Genomic DNA, 22,181 nt, shown 5'->3' on the forward strand with positions numbered 1-22,181 from the left:
GTTTATGGTTTCATAATAGCACCGTGTGACTGAGTTCAGCTCTGGATGAGATTTGATTCTGCTGTTCGCTGTATTGGGTCATTTCAGTTCTGTGTAGTCGGTTGCGGCTGCTTTACTTTATTAGAGATGGCCAGTTCTGTATACGTTTCTGTTTCTTGACGGCCGTTTGGAGAAGTTCAGCCGCAGCTGTGTACCGTGTCTGTAAGGTTCAGCAGTGCCGTGCACACCTTTGGCACAGTGCACGATGGACACACGCAAAACCTGTCACATTTCTGACAGAGGGCAGCGAGCAGGAGTCTGCAGCTCGAACTGTCCCACCCATATGGACAGGAATAACAGTCACGAGAGCAATCTGGACCTCATTGAGTCACTGCCTCTCATCGTCTGTGAGCACTGCGACTCACCGGCTAACGCTAATGCTACGAACGCTCTGCGCCCGTTACGTCCTCAAATTGACCCAAAGTACTGCAGTCGCCCAAGATGCACATAGAAAGGCCTGCTTTTAGCATTTACAGTGTCTTTGGGTGCCATTTAGGAGGCCAGGAGTAAATGTCACACTTATTTTCCCCTGTGGCATTTGAGGTATTTTTCTTTCTCTCAGTTAGGTTTATGATGCTTTATTGTATGCACCTGTAAGGTGTTCATTAAGACACCTCTCTGTCTGTAGCCCAAGTTTCAATGGTTTCAATATTCTGTTGTTTGTAGTATTGCTGCTCTTAAGTTATTAATAGAGCTTAGCTAAGCACCACTGCTCTTTCTTTTCAGTGCAGGGAAATGCCAGAGTACTTAAAGCATGTTTCTATCGCATTTTCTTTCCTCCATTTTAACATGGAAATGGCCTTTTGAGGTTGTCAGTGTAAAATGTCATACGTTTTTGTTGCTACATCCTCTGACAATTCAGAACGGGCTGGACTTACAGGTGTCCTCCGAAGCACAGCTGCCAGTCTAGCACTTTATCAGAGGATGTGTTTCAGTGAAGGGACAGACTTATCGTTGACACTGAGAACCTCACAGCCAGCCACCAATTATTAGTGCTGTGCGGTCCACCAGCTGAGCCGCACAGCTGTTGAACCGGAGTACTGCAGGCTACACGAGCTTGACCAGCTTCAGTATGCTGTCCTGCTGACTGGGAGGCTTCCCTCCACAGACAGCGTTCTGCCCATTTTCGACGCACCGCTGGACTCACAGGCACAGTTTCCGCGGGCGTGGTCAGGATCAAGTTCCCACCTGGGGGAGGGGAATGGCGTTGCACTGAACACCAGCGTTTTTTGTGCCGGTTCATGCGGGTGCAGCACAGGGGTCTGTAACCCTGCAGAACTTGGAAAGCCACGGGGCGTGCTGGCCCATCGAAGCGGGCGATTGCACAGTCAGCCCGAATATAACCAGCCCAGTAACCAGTGCAATAGCCTGCACTTCATATGGCTCTCTAGGATCTGTTTTATTGAGCCCCTGCTCCAGCAGGAGTCAGGCAGGTGTAGCCACTGGGTCAAGCAGCGAAGAGGTCGATGTGCACTCAGAAATGCATCGATGAAAGGGATTGGATTATTCGCCCCATGTGGGGTGCAAAAACAAATAAAATTCCTCCAAGAAATAGGAAACAGAAAAATACACCTTGACTAAACTCGAATTTCAAGACCGATTTCCCACGCAAAAAAAGAAATGGGAGGAGCCCGTAGGCCTCTCCCATTGGACGCAGCAGGCAGCGCTGTAAGCACCAGGCATGATGGAGGGTAATGAGTAACAGCTGGGCCGAGTCAAATCGATCGGCCAATCCGCTTCAGCTGTGCGTGCCCGTAGGCGATACGGCCGCTGTCCGTGGTCCTGGAGGACTCCCTGGGTTCGGCAAACAGTGGGAACATTACATTACATTACAGGCATTTAGAAGATGCTCTTACCCAGAGCGACTTGCACAACTTTTACATAGCATTTACATTGTATACAGTTATACAGATGGATATATACTGAAGCAATGAAGGTTAAGTACCTTGCTCAAGGTTACAATGGCAGTGTCCTACCGGGGAGTTGAACCTGTGACCTTTAGGTTACCAGACAACTCCTTACCCTTAGCTGCAGCCAGAGAGACGGGAGCTTTCTGCTCTACCACCCCTCCACACTGCCAGTGTGTGTGTGTGATATACTGTATAAAGGCGGCCGGGCCATTTACACTGGATAAAGGTCTATTGTGAGTTTCAGTAGCTTGCACTGATGTCACACTCTGGCCATATACTGTCCTGCTGATTCATTATCACTTCTTGTTATGGGTTAATGCAGTGTATTGTCCAGGGAATCTCACGTTCTTCATACTTTTCCATTTACACTGCTGGATGTTCGCTAAGATCTGATTACGTACTTTCCTCAGGGGTGTGATGGCCGTGATGCTTCTGGGATCTGACCCTCCATCCATCTGGTTGCAAAACTGACTTGCACTGCTAGCCCATAATTAGGGTTTGGTGATTTATAAACAGGCCCAGTCAGAAAAATGGGCAAATCTTGCTGTAATTATCAGGATACATTGACCCAACCGTTCTTTCGTTTTTCATTTGTATTCCTGCAAGCATGTTAGGTATTTATTGATTGTGCTGTTGCTTGAGTAATACAATCGTTTCCGGAAGAGGAATGCTGTGCTGTTTAGAAAAAGCAATGCAGTGATGTTGGGTAGAGGAATGCTTTGGTGTTTAGTAAAGCAATACTGAGTTTGGTACAGGAATCTGTGGGGTTTGGTAAAGAAATATAGTGGTGCCTGGTAAGTTAATACAGCCGTGTTTGGTATGGTAACTGTGGTGTTTGGTACAGGAATCTGTGGTGATTGGTAAGGTTGACACAGTGGTGTTTGGTAAGGTAACACAGTGCTGTTTGGTAAGATAACCCAATGCTGTTTGGTAAGATAACCCAGTGCTGTTTGGTAAAGTAGCACAGTGCTGTTTGGTAAAGTGACCCAGTGCTGTTTGGTAAAGTAATACAGTGCTGTTTGGTAAGAACCCAGTGCTGTTTGGTAACGTAGCACAGTGTTTGTTTGGTAAGGTAACCCAGTGCTGTTTGGTAAGATAACCCAGTGCTGTTTGGTAAAGTAGCACAGTGTTGTTTGGTAAGGTAACCTAGTGCTGTTTGGTAAGAACCCAGTGCTGTTTGGTACAGTAGCACGGTGTTGTTTGGTAAGGCAGTACCACAGCGCAGGACTGTGGGAGCTGACCCTCTGGGTGCTCGGGGGAGAGGCGGCCTGGCTGACGTGATGGGGGGTGACGGAGTGTGACCGGGTCGTGCCGATTGCGCCGCTCCGTTCGATGGCGGTTACACAAGCGCGGAGCGGCTGCAGCGGGAGCGTGACTCGGTCAGAGCGAGCAGGGTGTGGTTAAACTCCGGATTTCCCCCCCGGTGGGGTCTTGTGGGTTTGCGATACCAGGCCAGAACGGCTCAGCCACGCTTCTAATAGGTTTATTTGCATTCTTTGGCTTGGATTACTGAGGGGTGCGGATAATCTGCTTACTGTAGTTGTACCTCTGGTATGAGAATGAGTGGGCCCGTCACCTGCTGCATGGTCTCACTGTCGTTCAGTCAAAACACCCCTGTTCACCCTGCTCATCCATGCTAGCAAGAGACTGGTCCTGCTCACCCTGCTCATCTCCATAGTAACCATGCTGTCCCTGCTCAACCTGCTCATCTCCGTAGTAACCATGCTGTCCCTGGTCATCTCCATAGTAACCATGCTGTCCCTGCTCACCCTGATCATCTCCATAGTAACCTTGCTGGCCCTGCTCACCCTGATCATCTCCATAGTAACCTTGTTGGCCCTGTTTATCTCCACAGTAACCATGCTGCTCCTGCTCACCCTGCTCAACTCTGTAGTAACCCTGCTGCCCCTGCTCATCTCCATAGTAACCCTGCTGCCCCAGCTCATCTCCACAGTAACCATGCTTGTCTCCTGGTGTCTGTAGCTCTCTCAGGCTTGTCCCTGCAGTCAGAGTGCAGTTGCTCAGTGGAGGGCAGTGAGTGTGCTGGAGTTGCCCTTTGTGTTGACTGATTGAAAGGCGGAGCTCTTACAAGGGCCTGGGGTTACTTAGTGGCAGCATGGGACACAGCTGTACACGCACGCAGCCCCGGCGCTAAGCGACCAGCCAGCCAATCACGCCGCTCTTAACCTCTGCTGCCATTCCTGGGGTTTAAACCAGGGTAAAACCCTCGATGTTGCAAACGGCTTCTGCGAGCACGTGCGTCGAGTTTTTACACAACCACGGGAGCACGAGTGAGGAGCGCGCGCTGAGGTCGCGTTTCAGCACTCGTGATTGGATGGCTCCACCGTGTTGCCGTGGTTGCGGTGCAGTGGTCAGGCCATGAGAAAAGCACAGGCTTGGCTTTTCCCCTCCCCTCTCACCCAGTGGCAGGCTCAGCTGTGCGGTTGTGGGGAAGTGAAGCCGTAATCTCTGGAGGGGGGGGGGGGGTGACCTCTCTCCCAGACAGCAGGCTCGTGAGGACGTTCTTACCGCTGAAACCGCTAACTCAGGCCTGCCCACGTGAATACTGGGCCTACCGCACTCCCCCTGGGGTCAGGCCTGTGAGCTGGGCTGGGCTGGGCTGGGGGGGTGGGTCTGGGCTATGGGGGAAAAAAACCACTGAAATAATTTGCAGCATATGAACTGCATATACACTGACCGTATTATGAGCTGATTACAGTAAATCAGTTCATGACTGAACTATAGTAAATAATGAAGGGGCGTGTCCTCACACAGACCGGTTAAAGCCCCACCGAGCAGCGTTCAGCTCACAGCGTTACCGTATCGAAGACCTTCGCTCCTGACCGCTGATGTTACTCAGGAGTTGCTGTTATTTGTTTGTTTTTATCTTGTGACCGGGAGCGATTCAGACGGGCGTCGGCGTTTCTGGCAGAAGAGACTCGTTTCCCATTTTTCTTCGTTTTCTTGCGCACGTACAGATGGCAACGATTACAGCATGTGTGGGCGTCTTGTGGATATTAATATTTCATAGCAGGTAACAGGTGGAAGCTAAATGAGATTGTTCCCCGGAATATTCTTCTCCCGCTATCCGTCCATTCCACGTACAGCCTGTAATTAGAAGATAATGTAGAAAAAGTCACGCTCGTCCTCTGAATTATAAATGCGCCATGTCGCCGTGCACCCTTGTCCTGAAACCTCCGGCCTTTAAAGGACTCTGCAGTTTTCTCTTCCTCTTCCTCGCTCTACGCTGTCCTGCTGTTTCTCTCTCTCTGTTCTTCTTTCCCTCGTTCTTTTTCTTCCTCATTGTTTTAACTTTTGACCGTTTTATTGGCGTGACAGAGATGCATTGCCGTTGCCGTGCACGTCCCACACAATGCGATGGAAACTACCCACTCTGAAACCATTACAGGTGGCTGTCATATGCTTGCTTACATAAGATGTTAATACAAACTCAGACACTCAACATGGCAAGACACCATTCCCTGATATTCATGTCAACAGTCATGGATACTGATGAGTGACTGTATTTTCATGCAGTGTCAAAGTTCTGTAGTCATGTGTCAACACATTGTATGTGCATTCTTTTAAAAAAAAATAATTTTGGAACTCTAGGAAGTGTCATTAATGATTGAGCTAGACATTTACCTTTTATTTAAGCTGTTCATATGTCCACCACATGGCCTGAAGAAAATTCAGTTCCACAGAGAACCAGTTCTCCTGAGCTGTAATCCATTGGACCGATTCACACTACACGGACATTACGTTCTCAAATGAAGCATCGAATGAGATCAGTGTTTCCCTTTCGCCTTGCATGGCCTTGAACTAACTGGACTCTCTATGGCACTTCACCATCAGTATGATAATTGAGTGCGCAGGGGACTGTTATCCGTGCTCTGTAAAGATTCATAAGGACGTCCGAACGTGCAAGTGGTGTTTGACCACGGCTCTCCAGCGACGTCCCTACAATTGCTGCTAATTTGAGTTCTACCTTCGGTACTTAGAGGTGCTTCACATTGAAAGCGGTTTGCCGTTCCCATCGAGAGTTCTGTTCCCTCACAGAAAAATGGCTCCACGCTGTACCCGTGCTCGTGCTGAGCGAAAGTCTCGCTTTTAGGGGTGATGACTGCTCATTAGCTGCGTGCCTGCCCATCAATTATTTACCATCGTTTCCTGGAGCTGTTGCGCAGGGACACAACATGAGGGACGTTTTCTGCATAATTTTCAAATAATTTATTTGTCCTTTTAAGCTAGACTCTGTAAGTAGCAGCAGAGTGCTGTAAGTAGACTATTGTTTGCTGGGAGAGCACTCTCACATTTGATATCAGTTTGGACAGTGCGTAGAAATGCTAAAGGGCTACGCTAATGTATGGACGGCAGCCAGATAAGGCTACTGTACGTGTAACGCTGACATGAACACTGACCCTGAGCATGGAAAGCAAGGTGCTCCAGTGATCAGGCAGGCTCGGCTTCGGCCTTAAAGGAAGCCTCTGCCACTGGCACCTTTAGAGCGCTCATCTGCTGAGATTTAGCACCGGGCCTTATGAGCGTTCAGAGTAATTACACAGGCCGCCGTTTGCCACGTCCAAGGTCATGTAACGTAGCTGTCACTGATACCAGGGGACGTCTGATAAAGCACTTTAGTAATGAGTTTGTTGTCCTGCGTAGGAGGGTGTGGGGAGGTGGGGGTGTGGGGTCGGGGGGTTGGTGGTGCTTTGTGGGCGCCCCCCAGAAAGAAAGAGAGCTCACTTTTCCTCGACCGCTTTTGTCCCCTTCCCAAAAAGAACCAGCACCCGCCTTCAAATATTAACAACCCCCAGGAGGGGAACAAAAGGTGAGGACAAACGATCGCTCTCCTGCCACTGGCTTTGGGCCTGGCTCGACATCACCTGACCGCCTGAATTATGCATCAGCCAATGAGACGCAGGGGCCGCCGTGGGAGAAGAATGAGCCCTGTGCAGTTTCCTAAACAGAGGGACGGCCTCTAATCAGCCGCTCGTTCGTGTGAAGCCCCAGACGCAGTCAAGCGCCTGTTGAATAAATGAACTTTCTGGGGGCTGGCTGGGCCGTGCGTTTGCTGTTCTGTTGGACCTGTCGAGGGGGGACTGGGAACTGGGGACCTGGGGACTTCCACTGACTGCAGTAGATATATGACGTTAATGCCTATCTACATGTGCCTTCAGTGTACTCTATTCTTATCTCCTGGTGTCAGTTTCATTACTAGCGTGTATGTTATGCCATGTTTCCATGTTAACGTGCTGCGGCATACATGGGGGATGACATTGAAAAATAACAGTTCTCTTGAGTGAAATGGCCTCTTTCTTGACCTGAATGAGGCTGGGGTCAAAATATTTTATTAAAATTTTTTCTATTGTCCTGAAACTCAAATAAAACCAATTGGAACTGATTTCGAAACATTTCAGAACAAGACAATCTGTGCCTTGAACCTTTAACTCATTCAGTGGTGGAAATATATGCTTGCGTCCAGTGTTCAAATATTTATTTTGTTGCTCTTGCATTTTGTCTCTTTCAGAGGAAGAGTTGAGAAAACTTAGAGAAGAAACCAATATTGAAACCCTGAAACAGGAACTGGAAAGAGAGCGATCAAAGAGACTGGACCTGGAGCAGAAGATGAACGAGGTGCTCAAGACCAGGTGAGAGGTTTCTGCAAACGCCGTTAGGATTACTCCGTACTACATTCGGGGTGACGCAGCAACCTCCTGCTCCTGGCCGCAGGCCAACTGCTTCCCGTTTGAACTGCTTCCTCTGATCGAGAAACCCGGTCACGTGACCGAGTGATGGCACAAGCTGCAGCAGCGGGGTGTCACCCTGGAGACGGGGCTGCGGGTTAAAAATAGAAACCCTTGGCGGCTGTACGGCAGAGAGCGGGAGTTTCTCGAGGATCTGCGATGCGGTGGCGAACCGCTCCATCTGGGTCACCATGGGTCGCCGTGCGTCGGAGCAGAGCCACAGCCGCTGGCCAGTGCCCTTCCGGTCCCGTCTTTGCATAGAATTAGCATCTTAAGTGGCGTGACTAGAGGAGATCGGCGCTGAACGTGACCTCCCGTCAATGATTTCCCAAACTGCGTCAGAACCCAGGGGTGGCTCATCAGGAGGGCTGATGTGGGTCACGTACAGCAGTTTGACCCTTCCCGCAAACACGCTCTCTAATCAAATTCAATAACTTTGACATATATAGAATTATAATGTTTTTCCGTAGTTCAAAATTTTCATATTGCGCCATGCGAGATTTTCATATTGGGCCGGCCACAAAAATTGCATTGAGATGTTAAGTTGTCTCAGAGATAGTTTGGAAAGGTCTGCTGATGCAGGATGTGCTTGTAGGACAGGATTATGTGCTAGTGGTATGCGAGTATAACACTGCTACTTTGAACCTGGTGCGTATTGAGAGACAGAGATGGTGAGATAGCAGCTACCCCACATTTTGCATGCATCAGTGATGCAGAAAAGATGTCGGCTATGCTGGGACAGGGGTCCCCAGCTCCACTGTGAACAGCGCCGCCCTGCTGGTGAACTGAAAGTTGGGCCTGTCCCCTTTTCTCTCTGCTGCAGACTGGAGGACTCGCCGCCCCAGCCTCCCCCGAGACAACAGTCGCCGACTGTGAACGGCGCGGGTAAGACCGAGGAAACGCCGACCTCACTTCCTGCCGACAAACTTCACAGCGCAGAAAAGTGTTCCGTTAGACACGTCTGTGTTTCACTGGTGTACTCTTCAGATAATGGGCCCCCAAACATTTTTTCCCCAGATGTATGCTGCACGTACCGGTGTTTCCCAGAACAGGGGTTCGGTTTGATTAATGTTCTGTTTTGTGCCACAAGTGTGTGCTCTCGTATTTTAGAGCACATTGCTGATTGTGCTTTGGAGCGGTAGGAGCTAATCTAGTGGGGCTCTGGAAGTTCTGAATCTGTGATTACCAAAATGTGGATTTGGACCGAGGTGTGGGTCACAAAGTGGCACGAGAGGAAAGGAATTTATTGTAACTGTAAAGTTGTGTTTTCTGTTGATCGCGCCTGGTCGACTTCCACAGCGAGCCTGTTAACGTGTGCTACGCTTGTTTCTGAGCCCGTGCTGTTGTTTTGACATATGCCTAAACGGTTTAAATCCACATTTGAATATATGCCAGGCTGAACTTTAACGAGAGGATTGTGTCGTGGAAATGCATTCACTCATTGGCTGTGAGCTCTGGAAGCTTAAAGACAGTTTTAAATGGCAGGCAGAGGAGGAACTCTCGGTGCTGTAGAGAGATTCTGAGAGATGGGCGGGGACAGACCTGGGACTAAGGGACCAGGCACGCCGTGGAGGAGTTCCTAAAACGAACCTGTTAGCATATCTACAGCCCGCTTCCCTGAGGGCGGGGGGGGGGGGGGGGGGGTGCGGGGGTTGGTGTGTGGGGGTGGGAGGGTGGGAGGAGGGGTTAGAAACAGGAAGTGTGGCTCAGTAGGACTGTTATGGAAGAGCACAGCAGCAAAAGTGACACTCTCAGTATGATGAATTTGTGTCACCTTTTTTTCTGAGATATTAATGCCTGTTTAATTAGTGTTATTGAGCGGACCAATTAGCTATCAGAATACACTAAGGCCTCTGGAAATTAGAGAAGCACTATGTCTTTTTTGAAGTGACATATTCACACCCCGGTGACAAGCTCTGGAGACAGAAATGCATTATGGGCGCGATATTGGTTGTTGTTTTGAGGACGAAAAGAGCGTGGCGCGTGCTGACGTCAGTGGCCGGCTGGGCCAGCAGTAAATGGGGGAAAGGGTGCGGCAGTGTGAAAACAACAGAACAGCAGTTTCACCACTGGGCAGAATAAGCTCATTCTGGTAACAACAAGGATGTCAGTGTGATGTTTTGGGGGTTGTTTTTTTTTCTTCTTGAGTTGATGAGCTCATTTTTTTTTGGAAGTGGGTTGAAGTTTGCAGATAAGTAATCTGGGGCAGACGGCCCTTTTGTGGCTGAGCAGAGAGTCTCCTCTAGGGGTGCGGAACACGTGCGGCATATTTCCTACCGACGGAGGAGCGGCATCAGACCGCTCCGCGCGGTAAATTAGGTTAATGGGCCGCGGGCATTAGCAGCGGATCACGCCAGCGAGCGAAGGACGCCGTTGCCGCCGGCCGGCTAAAAAGCCTCTCCTTTCCCCCCCCGGTGATGGCAGAGAAGCGGCAGGAGACGCTGCGCTCCCGGATGCAGAAGTGGCTCTACGACAAGTTCGGCGTCTACATCGAGGATTTCCGCTTCCAGCCGGAGGAGAACACGGTGGAGACGGAGGAGCCGCTGAGCGCGAAAAGGTGAGGGGGGGGGGGGGGGTGAGGGAGGAGGGGGGGGGGGGGAGAGAGCGGTTACGGCTACCTGGCTGACTCAGCAAAATATAAAATCATTTTAATGGTCCCTGCATTTACAGTGGCATTACAAGTCATTTTGGTCAGAAACATTTTGATAACGCTGTTGCTGATCTTTTAACGTTTATGTTGAATCGGGATCATGTTCAAATAGTGTCACACGCCCGCCAGACTTGACCAGTCAGCAGTAAGAATGTCTTTTCTTTTGTTTTTAACATTTTGTAATGCACTAGAAGTCTGTGGAAATTTAATTTTAGCAATAAGCAAACAACAAATGCAAAAAAAAAAAAAAAAAAGAATCAAATCCATAATATTGCTAAAAACTGTGTACATCATAATTTGGCACCTTTCTGTGTTTGGCAGAGAGAAAGAGATATGTTTGTGCCAATTAGGAATTATTTGTGGCGGGTAGTTATGATAGTTGTTGTTTTTTTGCGCAGCTGAGCGTGCTCTGCTTTGTTCTGTCAGCTTTTCATTTCCCAAGAAATTCAGACCCTGCTGAAAAAATGTCAACGCACAATAGATTTTTCTGCATGACTTGTGGTGTTCGTAGGTGCCCAGAGAGCTGCCTGTATTGGGGGGGAAAAAAGCATTTCTCCATTGACTAATGAAAAGCTCTGTCTGCTATTGAGGCTGGATTGCCTCAACGGGAAAGCTGGGCCTTAGACTTGCAGGACATTGTTAGGAGTCCTGTAATGTGCCTGACGGTGCTGGAGACGTGTAATAAAACGTGTTAAGTTTATTGTTGTTGACGCTTCTCGTTTAAGGAACACGGGAGCTCGGTTGTTAACTTGAACGGCTGATTTGTGCTTGATTTATGACTCCGCCCTCTCGCACGGCCTCTGCGGTGAGTACGCATTTTAACGCAGAGGCTGTGAAAGTCAGCAGGGGCGGAGGACAGTGGCTGTTACCTCATCACACTCGAATGTACCGAGGGAGGCATAAAAACGCTCGCTCGTCTCTTTCTGGTTTATTGCTGACGCCGGCGATGACTTGCTGGGCGCCGTCATCTCTGGGAGAGACGTTTCCATGGCGAGATGAGCTCACAGATGTTTCAGGGCCGTTTTTTATTTTTTTGTCCGGCTGTCCCTGGCGCATTACCGGTGACGGCGCCACATCGCTAGCGGTGCTGAAAAAGCTGGAGGCGCCGCGGAAACCTGGAAACTTGTTTTCCAGTGGCGCGTCTGCCCTCTGCTGGTGGGTTTGCCGCACTACACGCGAGGTTTCTCACGCGTGCCAAAAAAGATGACCTCAGTTTTCACGAGGCTGCGGAGCTGTGCAGGTCACCGCAGAAGAACCCCGCCCCGTGGAATCATGGGTAGGCCCAGATCTGAGCATGCTGACTTCACTTTCACAGGAAAGAGAAGTTCATCTGAGAAAATCAATGAGAATAAGTTGACCTTGCAGAAGCAGATTGAAACGAAAAGAAGAAATGAGAAAGCGAGGGAGGGAGGGAGGGAGGGAGTGGGAGACGGGGAGGGATAGAGAAAGCGAGGGGGCGAGAGAGCAGGCGATTATTTCTCGGGCTGTGCTCGAGTGCAGAGTGACTCAGAGCGCAGTGACTGTGATGAGGTCTCACGCCTTTCAGGCACACCAGAGGTTTGATCACCCTGAGCACTGTCCTTTCCTCTTTTTCAGATTAACAGAAAACATGAGACGGCTCAGTAAGTATTGTCCAACCTCATATCTGGTGTTCATAACTGCAGAATATGCGCATCATGCCCGCACTCACATTTGACCAATATATTTACAGCTTTATTTTTACATGGATATTTTCCGAAGGTTATATTTCAATATCTCATCGTCAGTGGAGACTCTAAATTGCACATAGGTATGAACGTGTGGGTGAATGGTGAGTGAATGGTGTGTGTGCCCTGTGATAGATTGGCTACCTGTCCAGGTTGTGTCCTGCCTCTCGCCCAGTGCATGCTGGGATAGGCTCCAGCACCCCCCTGTGACCCTGCCCAGGATAAGCGGGTATAGATACTGGATGGATGGATGGATGAGCTGTTTTTGAGCTGTGCCTTCAGTGTGAGGTGCGAGGCAGGTGTGTGTGTGTGTGTGTGTGTGTGTGTGTGTGTGTGCGTGCGTGCGTGCGTGCGTGCGTGCGTGCGTGCGTGCGTGCGTGTGTGCGTGTGTGTGCGTGCGTGCGTGCGTGCGTGCGTGCGTGCGTGCGTGCGTGCGTGCGTGCGTGTGACGTGTGTGTGTGTGTGCGCGTGTGCGTGACGTGTCTTTTTATTTTTGTCTGTTCTCAGAGCGAGGTGCCAAACCCGTCACGAACTTCTTGAGGAACCTCTCGGCCTTATCCAACTGGCACTCGGTGTACACGTCAGCGATCGCCTTCATAGTGAGTGCGCCCGCCCTCCCCCCAAACGACCCAGTGTTTCTCTCTCTCACGTGTTTCCAGAAAGTTCTACCCAGTTCCTCATCCGGATTTTCAGAGCGCACGAGAACGCGCTCGTGTAGAACACTGTGCGTGCGAGTAAACGTGCGTATGCGGTTCACCTGCGTGGAAAAGCCCCTCCCTTTATTTGCTTAGGGAAAAGAGCACAGTAACCACGCGTTTCTCTCTCTCTCTCTCTCTCTCTCTCACTCTCTCCTCTCACAGATCTACATGAATGCTGCATGGCATGGCTGGGCCTTCCCCCTCTTCCTGTTCTTAGCCATTCTGAGGTTGTCCTTGAATTACCTCATCGCCAGGTAACATTTCATTCACTCGCCCCCCCCCCCCACCCCTGCCTTCTACCCTTCCATAAACAGCATGACGCTGGCTCTTCAGAAGGAATTTCGATTCAGTGGTTTTATGTTTTGAAGCAGCCTTTGATTGTCTGCACGCAGAGTACCTGCTATGACCCAGAGATTTCATTCCATTGTGAAAAAGAGAAATTGCTCCTGAGTGGGCGGGTGGGGGGGCAGTGGAGGGGGGGGGCAGGGCTCATGTGACTGTGACCAATGTCATGACTGAACTGGGGTAGGCTGAGTAGAGTTAGCAATGTGGGGCGGGGGGGGGTCGCTATTGATCAGTGCTCCTGTGGGGGAGGGGCATTTGAGCGCCCCAGGAAGCTGTCGATTGGCTGGATTCTTTGTGCTGCGTTTGTATCTGAGATGAGTTCTTTAATAAAATCGTTAAAGGGTTGCTGTGTTCACACCATGCAATAGCAAACCGCTTTTTTCTCATTCCAGGGGCTGGAGGATACAGTGGAGTATTGTGCCTGAAGTTTCTGAACCTGTGGTAAGGGCTGTGCCGTGTCACTTCCTGTCTTCTGTGTGCAGGCAGTGAACCTGTGGTAAGGGCTGTGCCGTGTCACTTCCTGTCTTCTGTGTGCAGATAGTGACCGGTCATGTGGTTCTGCAGGAGCTCACGCTGCTTGGAAGATCAGTTATTAATTCCTCATTTTCACTTTTTGTTTTAAATGTAGGAACCACCAAAAGAAGACCTGACAGTATCAGAAAAATTCCAGTTAGTCCTTGATGTTGCACAGAAAGCACAGGTAACACAAAGGTGTTTGAACCTGCGTTTGATGACATCATCTTACAGTAACATCTTATGCACACGCACATACACACACACCTGGAATTGAGTGTAAAAGTTATTCATATTTCTCTTCGTAGAACCTGTTTGGTAAGATGGCGGATGTCTTGGAGAAAATAAAAAAGTAAGTTAACTATGATTTTAGGTTTAATTTTACATTATTGTTTTGATTGTTAGTTTATTTTAACATTTTATACACAGTGGGCAGACGTGTGTGTGCATGCGTGCGTGTGTGTGTGTGTGTGTGTGTGTGTCTGTGATTATGTGAACTCCAACCTCTCACAAGTGCATATAACATGTTATGTGTCTATGTTTATTTGTGTGCATGTGTGTGTGTATGTATGTACTGTGTGTGCGTGCATGTGTGTATGTATGCACTGTGTGCGTGTGTGTGTGTGTACTTCAGCCTCTTCATGTGGGTGCAGCCTGAGATCACTCAGAAGCTGTACATCGCTCTGTGGGTGGCCTTCATCTCCTCCTGCGTCCTGCCCTACAAACTCGTGGGCTTCCTGATCGGTGAGAGCTCTCACATTAGACACTGCACACACTCACGCGCACACACACACACACACGTACATACACACACACACACTCTTTCTGTCTCACACATACACACACACACACACTTTCTCTCTCTCACACACACACACACTCTCACTCATGCACACTCTTACACACACACACACACACACACCACTCGCCTTGACACAGCAGCGTTTTCAGAAGCAAGCACGCAGGCTGTGTGCGCTCTAAACAATACAGCCTGAATTAGCCTGCCCTGCTTGGCTGGGGAAGCATACAGTTTAGGTATTTATATCCCTTCATCAGCATCAGTCCTTCCCCACTGCCCTCCAGCTTATCTCTCCATAGAGTGTTGGAAAGGGAAGCTTGGGAGCTTGCCCTCCTGCAATCTGATTGGTTCTTTGAAGTTTTAGTCGGTGTTATCAGTCATTGCATGAGTTGGCTTAAACTGCCACCTCCATTTGGAGCCCCACCACATCAAAAGACCGAACGCCAGTTCTTTATTTCACAAAGCGCACCCCCCTGGCAGTCGGGTGGACTAATCTCTGGGCGGGTGGTCAGAATGTCTAACCGGTCAGGCTCGTAGTGCCGTAGGCTAAGAGCGTGATGATTGAAGCTGCCTCAGAGCTGACCCAGCATGGAGGGTCTTTTTTGTTCTTTTGACTCCTGAGAATCTGACGCCAGGGGTTTGCTCCTGAAATTCCCTTTCTCTTCCGGAATCACGGTTCCTGCTCTCCGTCCGCCAGGGCTGTACGCCGGGATCAAGTTCTTCATCATCGACTTCCTGTTCAAGAGCTGTCCGAAGCTCCGGGACAAGTACGACACGCCCTACACCGTGTGGACCAGCCTGCCCACGGACCCGCAGCTGAAGGAGCGCTCCAACGCCACCGTGTCCAGACGGGTACGCCCATCCCGCCACGCCCCCCCCCCCCCCCCCACCTCCCATTGGCCCCTGACTCTAAGCCCCGCCTTTCTTGCTTTTTTAAAAATGTATTTCCATATTTGTGTTTTCAGACTCTGGAGAACACTCTCCCTTGCTTGGTTTCTCACACGAGTCTCTTCCTTTGCGTATTTCTGTTTGTTTCTTCACTGATAAGATTTTTTTTTTTTAATCGTTTCTGTACTTTGAAAATTCATCCAGCAAATTGAGGTGCATGGTTTGTTTTTGTGTGCAAAATACCTCTTTCAGTAAGAGGAGGACAGAGGAGGTGTAAATATTCCGTCACGTTCTCTCCTGGGTGTGTCTACACCCGTGTGTGCACGCATGCTGTGTGCATGCTGTGTGAGCGTGTGTCCTTGTGTCTGTTTGGGGTGCTGTTGTTTGTGCACGTGCACTCGCTCGCCATTGGTTGGTGTGTATCCGAGCGAGGGCGAGCGTGTGCCGTCTTTGGAGACTAACTTGGGGGTGCACCTTCGGAATGGAGCGGCGCTCGCGGTCGTGGCGGCCCGCTTTCCGCACCCCGTTACCCCCCCCCACCCCGGCAGTGTGCAGTGGCCCCGGTCTCAGGGGCCGATAGTGACTGTTACATGTGTGTTCTGTTTCTCTCTCAGCTGTCTGGCTATGAGAAGGTAGGGTCCCCGGTGTGCCTGTGTGTGCTCTGGTCTGAACGTGCCTGCGTGTGCTCCACTAGCCCACGTCTGCGTGTGTGTGTGTGTGTGTGTGTGTGCGGTTAGAGAGACCGTCCTCACAAAAAACCCGACTGCGCATGTCCGTGCACAAATGGATCGAAACATGAGCTTGCTATCGCTCGCTTGCTGACTCAGCGAGTTGGGAAAATAAGGGGCTTGCTGAACGTACCCGCTCAGGCCTGGCTGGTTGCAGAGACTCCAGTAACTGCACACAATGTCTGAACCCTTTGGCCGCGGCCACATGAGAACACAAATCTGTGGAGCCATTCTTTAGCCTCGTCCGACGGCGCCAGAACAGATAATAGGGCTGGGATTTCAGCTATTTTTAAAGCCATCGATGCGTTGAAAAAGCCACGATTGGACAGGCTCATTTGTGATACAAAGAGAAATTAACAAGGACCATCCTGCATAAATTTTTATTGCAGGACATTTTAATTATTAATCACTCCTTTTGATATGAAGTACACAGTTCATTAGCTTTCTGGAAAGCTGCCAGCTAACAGTACTAGCTAGACTGAGTTTTTTTATATTGGAGAGGATTTTAAAATCCTAATTCAGCAGTAGAGACGGCTGTAAATTAGCTTGCTAGTTGCGTTAGACTAAATGCCTTCTTTATGGGTGATTTCAGATATACCAGCTCCATAGGTCTCCGGTGAGTGCTCTTGTACTCCGCGATGGCGCTGGTCTGCTCGTTCAAATTAAGCTTTCAGCTCCTCTCCGTCTAGTTTGATTTGCCTCATACAAAGACTTAACACGCCGTCCCTCCGACTTCTCATTAAAAACCAAAATGCCTAGGACAGCGAGTCTGATTTTTTAAAAGGAAATTTATATTGTGTGCTTAAAGGTGAATTTGTTTTCGCTGCGCTAGCCATCTCGGTAGGTGCAGTCACTATGCACAATCCTAGCTACGTTATGAAGTGGTGAGATTTTTTTTTGTTGTGCAGCGATGGAATTTTAAAACGGGGCGTCCCAGCCCAGCTAGCCTGAGAACCCCTGTGGTGGTACCCCATGTGGAGATCCATTTTCATGGACATGCCTAGTTAGAACCCCAGAAGTTGTGATTGTTTTGTTGGTGTGTGTTGGGGGACACGTCTGTGCAGTCCAGAAAGTAGCATTTCAAGTGCGTAGATCCAGTGCCATGTCTAGATGTAGTGTGCTGCAGTACTTTCATTCAATAGCTTTTAAAAAAAATGTAGTGTAGATAATAGGCATTACTGTAGTGTGTAGGTTTATGCATGAATCATAACTCTGCATTTTAAAACCAAAAAAATATGGTGGTGGTGGGGGTGGGGGTGCAGATCTCCCAGTATCTATCTGTTTCCTGCCCTGTGGGGTTTTGTATTATAATCTTGAACATTGTTCTGTTATCTTTTACCTTTTCTGTAGTCTTTAAACCACACTCTTTATCTTTCTTCCTGTTACAGTTTATGAAGTCAGTATCTGGTGTGTTGTGTGAAACCCCACTAATCGTCCCATCTTTGAGATATTGGAATCCATTCCTTGTTTGTGTGTATTGTTTCAAACATTGAGTTTGTTGCCATGGTATTTTTTTCAACAACAGATCTATCTGCTCTGTTTATTTCCCCTTCTGAATTACTCTTGTGGCATACTTGCTTAAATGTGTTGTCAACACATTACTGTAGATTGCATTTGCATTAATATAGCAGAGTGACTTAGGATGCAAATGAAAGGCATTAATTATGATTACACGAGCGATGGTAACCACAGTAAAGTCTAAACTATGTTGTTTGCATAACCGACTGTCCAGTCAGTCCTAGTCAGTTATCCTATTAACATATGAAGTGACAAAGGGACTACCTACGGCGCTGTGTAGTATATTTTGGAGAGTTTTTGAGCGCTTAAGAGAGACGAAGCCAAGATGCAGACGCCTTCATCTTAGCGCTGTGACATCTTGGCTGGCCTCAAGCCCGGCCGGGTCACTTCCTGTCACTGGACCGGCGAGCTTGGCCGGTCACTTCCTGTCACTGGACCGGCGAGCTCGGCCAGGGAGGGATAAAGGCCTCGCAGCGAGGCAGTCTGACGCCCCTGTGAGGATGTTAAATACGGAGGGATGCCAGTTGTGTCGGTGCTTTGTGAAAAGTTAAACACTCATATTTGAGTGCGCTGGGCTGGAATGGCATGACCTTTGTTTGGCACTTGGAGAGGGAGGGAGAGAGACACAGGCAGCACCCTTACTGACACCCACATAAGTAACCAGCTGACATGGTCATGTTGTTTGTGCTGTATTGATTGACACCAGTGTACTAGTACGTGCAGTATCTGAGTGACTGACACATTTCGTTGCAAAAATTATTGATGCTAGCCTGTGCATTAAAGGTACAGGCACCCCTGTACCGAATACACTCATGAAGTTCAGGGAACAGCAGTCACCTTAGATGGTGGTTCTGCAGTTCTTTGTTTGTTCGTGGTGGCATTTGCTTTAAGATATTGACTTAACAAAAATAAAAATGAAGAAATCTTTCACATCAGCTCAGGTTCGGCTTCAGTATATTAAGGAAGGGAATTGTGCATAATCCCTAGAAGACTTATAACGTCTTATGACATCAGTATTCCTCCCACTGTATACACCCCGTATAGCAATGAGTTATAAGTAGCATGCTGTTATCTAACTTCCCAGTTGTGTTAAATTATATTGACCTGTGTCACAAATGTAAATAGGTAATTTGGCATCACCAGAGCCATCACATTAGATTTGAACTAATGCTGCGTTCCAGACTACTCGGAAAGTCGGAATTTCCAGTCTCCTACTCGGAAAAGTGCAATGGCATGCCACTTTGTCGGAGTTCCAACTAGGAAACTCAGGAGGAATTCAACAACCCCAACTTCAGCGAGAGTGTCATGTGACGTCAGGCAGACATGGCAGCATGCATGGCGAACTACACCGTGAAACAATTGGCAAACAATTGTCTCAGCAATTTTAAGCTATTAAAATTGAGTTTATGTCATGATAATAAAACATGTTATGCTTGCAGAGACAGGTGTGTAACAGGTTAATCACTAACAAAATTTTTTTTTTTTTCTTAAACGTCATCTTCCGAGCTCCGGTCACTGGCACGCTGTGTGGTCAGGTCTGAAATTCCCACATTCGACTTTGTCTGGAACGCTGCATAAAGCTCACCTCTTTGAGAGAGTAAACCGTCTTTGTAACCGACAGCCGATCGCCGTTGAGAAGCAGGGTTATGGATTTCCCTGAGGCCTGCTTAATCTCGGCGGAACTGATCCTAAATCATCCCATCAAAAAGGAGGTGCATCTTGAGAGCTGTCCTACGTCTGAGGCAGGCTGCCTGTGCGGGATAGGTTTTAATCATGAGGCCCCGCTTTGCGCTTTTGCCCCGCCCGCCCCAACCCCCCCTGTGTGCTGGCAGGCACAGCGGGAGAGGTGAGGAGGCTCGAGTTTGCTCCCCCATCCCCCGCTTTGAAGAGATGGCGTGCTGGAGTACTGTGCCGGCACGTTTGACAGCGAGCGCCTTGTTCACCTCCCCGCCCTGAGTAACCTTGGCCGCAGACGCGGGCCCCGCCCGTCCCGTAACCCCGCCTCCGCGGCCCGACTGACACCTGCATGGCGCCGCCCCGCTCGTCCACGCACGGGTTTGCTGACGTCTCCCTCCCCTCCCCCCTTCTCCCTCCGCTCTCCAGATACAGCCTGTGGTGTCTCGCGGTAGCCTAGCAACCAACGTCCCGTGCGGCCTCAGCCGCGAGGAGGAGAGCGGCAGGTCTCACAGCACCAAGAAGGGCGCCTTCCACGAAGTCTTTAACCTGTCTGAGAACGAGCGCCCCCTGCCAGGTGAGCACAGAAACGCAGGCTCATTTTCACCTACCAGAAACGCAAGGCTGTTTCCGCCTTCCAGACCAGAGTTATTAGCATAGGGTTAACCTGATTGGCTGCGGTGGATATCTGACCGTCTACATGGGGTAGTGTGTATAATGAGCTCTGCTCAGGGTTCTTCCGCTGATGGTGTGTTTTTGCGCCCTCAGTGTGTGAGAATGGATGGAGATGCTGCTTGATTAACAGAGACCGGAAGATGCCCACCGACTACATCCGCAACGGCGTACTCTACGTCACTGAGAAGTACGTACCCGCCCATGAGTTTGTGTGCGTGTCATATGTGTGTGTGCTTCCAAACCAAGGCTCAGAAAACCCCTGTTATTTTTACTTCCTGATCCCATGGTAATGCGATGTACTGTTAATGTGTATTTAAAATGGCTGCAGTGTTCTGACCTGATTGCTCCTTCTCCCCAACCTGCTACCCCTTGGACACATCCTCCCCTTCTTCTCTTTCAGTTACCTGTGTTTCGAGAGCTCCAGCTCCAGGTCCAGTTCCTCCAAGAAGAACAAAGTCATCAAACTGGTTGACATCACTGACATTCAGAAGGTTGGCATTTTGTCTTCCCTTACATTTTATGAATTATTAAAATCTCATTTTCTACAGGGAACTGATGAGATGGTAAAGACTACCTTTCCTTCTGTTTTTTTTCTTGACAGTACAAAGTCCTGTCCGTGTTACCAGGGTCTGGGATGGGAATCTCCATAGCAACACCGTCCACACAGAAGGTATAAAAATGAATAAAGCTCTCTGTCTCTCTCTCTCTCTCATCTTTTTCTTCAGCTCACTCCTTAACTCCTTACCTTCTCTCCCTCTCCCACGTTTCTCCCTCCTTCCCTCCCTTTCCTAATCCCTTTCTCTCTCTCTCTCTCTCTCCGCCACAGCCCTTAGTGTTCGGCGCCATGATCCATCGGGATGAAGCATTTGAAGCCATCTTCACACAGTACATGAAAATAATTACCACCAGCAACCCCGAGACCTAGCAGCAGGGGGCGCTCTCCCCTGACCCCCCCCCCCCCCCCCCTGTTTTTGCCCCCGCCCTGTCTGGTGTTGCGACGGGGGATACAGATATCCCAACACCCTGATGTGTGTGTGTGAGGGCGGGGGTGGCTACATTCCTCTCTCCCCCACTGTAGCTGGAGCGGGATGTGTAGGACATGCTTCCCTGTGCTGTGTGTGTGTGTGTGTGTGTGTGTGCATGTGTATGCATGTGTATGCGTGCGTGCGTGTGTGTACACGTGTATGTGTCGTGTCTGTGTATTTGTCTGTGTGTATGTGTGTCTGTATGTGTGCGTGTGTGCACGTGTGCGTGTGTCTGTGTGTATGCATGGGTGAGCCATTCATTTCAATGCTGACATTTCATTGTGGGGGAAGGGGGGCTGGGTCTCCTTACCTGCTGGATAGTCCCCTTGTTCACGTCACTGAGAGGTGCAGACTACTGTACAGACCGGGCCTCATCCTGGCCTGCTGAAGGAACTCTCTCTCTCTCTCTTGTTTTTAATTCAATGTCGTTATCACTGAAGGCCTTGCATTGGGGTGGGGTGAGTGTTGCACTATGGTGTTTTAGAAGAGTCTGTGAGCTGCTCAACCTATGGCAGCAAAACAAACTGAAGCCTTTTTAAAATTCCTTCATTTTTCCTGTTTACATAATCACCTTGTGTTGAACTGACTGCACACTTTGTTCAGAAACTCTACACTTTAGGTGTTCTTTTGTAAGTCAATATTAACGGCGGCATCTGTGCATTTATTTTAGGGTTCCCAAATGCCACTAGACTGTAAAATATTTAAACAGCAGTTTTTTTTTTTTTATTATGGGGAAAAAATATGACAACACCGTTAGGTGCTTTTCTCCAAGATAAGTTGAATGAAATAAATACCGGGTATAAGAACTGACATTTAAATGGAAAACAAAAGCTTGTTTTTACCAGAACGCAAACAAGTAATATTTAAAACCGATTTACAGTCTGTATAGAACCACAGCTCCCAAAATTGGTCTTATCAGTATTTCAAAAAGCTTTAGCAACGAGTGGACATGGCAGTCTGCAGTACTTAAACCTGCACACTAACTTCTTCAGTAGTATTGACCCTTTTGCCAGTGGAAAATTCCACTCCCGCCTCCCATTGGAGGAAAACTAGTGGAGAACCGTGGGTGGCCTTCAATTGGTTACCAGGCAACCAAGCATTTGAAAATGTAATCTGAGATAGATGAGTACTGTTTGGCTGTAATGGACAGGGTTACAAGTTTGCATAAAGTTTGGCTTTTAATGACCAAATGGAATGCTTGAAGTCACCCGCCCAGTCACCCTGCGTGGTTGGGTGACCAAAACAGGTAACAGCATAGTATAACTA

General features: G+C 49.0%; 1 protein-coding gene across 5 annotated transcripts in view; it reads left to right on the forward strand.

Annotated features, from left to right (window-relative positions):
* The window catches only part of gramd4a (GRAM domain containing 4a), a 46,658-nt gene extending 25,808 nt beyond the window's left edge, over window positions 1-20,850 (forward strand). For 4 of the 5 annotated variants that reach the window (XM_035425737.1, XM_035425735.1, XM_035425734.1 and 1 more), the window contains 17 exons: window positions 7,480-7,600; window positions 8,520-8,581; window positions 10,121-10,253; window positions 11,943-11,968; window positions 12,560-12,651; window positions 12,913-13,004; window positions 13,488-13,536; window positions 13,724-13,795; window positions 13,917-13,960; window positions 14,243-14,352; window positions 15,105-15,259; window positions 15,910-15,927; window positions 19,645-19,792; window positions 19,984-20,077; window positions 20,291-20,381; window positions 20,492-20,560; window positions 20,717-20,850. In XM_035425737.1, the coding sequence (XP_035281628.1) occupies window positions 7,480-7,600; window positions 8,520-8,581; window positions 10,121-10,253; window positions 11,943-11,968; window positions 12,560-12,651; window positions 12,913-13,004; window positions 13,488-13,536; window positions 13,724-13,795; window positions 13,917-13,960; window positions 14,243-14,352; window positions 15,105-15,259; window positions 15,910-15,927; window positions 19,645-19,792; window positions 19,984-20,077; window positions 20,291-20,381; window positions 20,492-20,560; window positions 20,717-20,815 (1,475 nt within the window). In that variant the 3' untranslated portion in view covers window positions 20,816-20,850. The remainder of the gene's footprint in view (window positions 1-7,479; window positions 7,601-8,519; window positions 8,582-10,120; window positions 10,254-11,942; window positions 11,969-12,559; window positions 12,652-12,912; window positions 13,005-13,487; window positions 13,537-13,723; window positions 13,796-13,916; window positions 13,961-14,242; window positions 14,353-15,104; window positions 15,260-15,909; window positions 15,928-19,644; window positions 19,793-19,983; window positions 20,078-20,290; window positions 20,382-20,491; window positions 20,561-20,716) is intronic. The other variant, XM_035425736.1, reaches the window with a different exon arrangement.
* Window positions 20,851-22,181: the final 1,331 nt, after the last annotated feature.

Source organism: Anguilla anguilla, chromosome 7 (assembly GCF_013347855.1).
Source record: "Anguilla anguilla isolate fAngAng1 chromosome 7, fAngAng1.pri, whole genome shotgun sequence".
In the NCBI taxonomy this organism is placed as follows: Eukaryota; Metazoa; Chordata; class Actinopteri; order Anguilliformes; family Anguillidae; genus Anguilla; species Anguilla anguilla.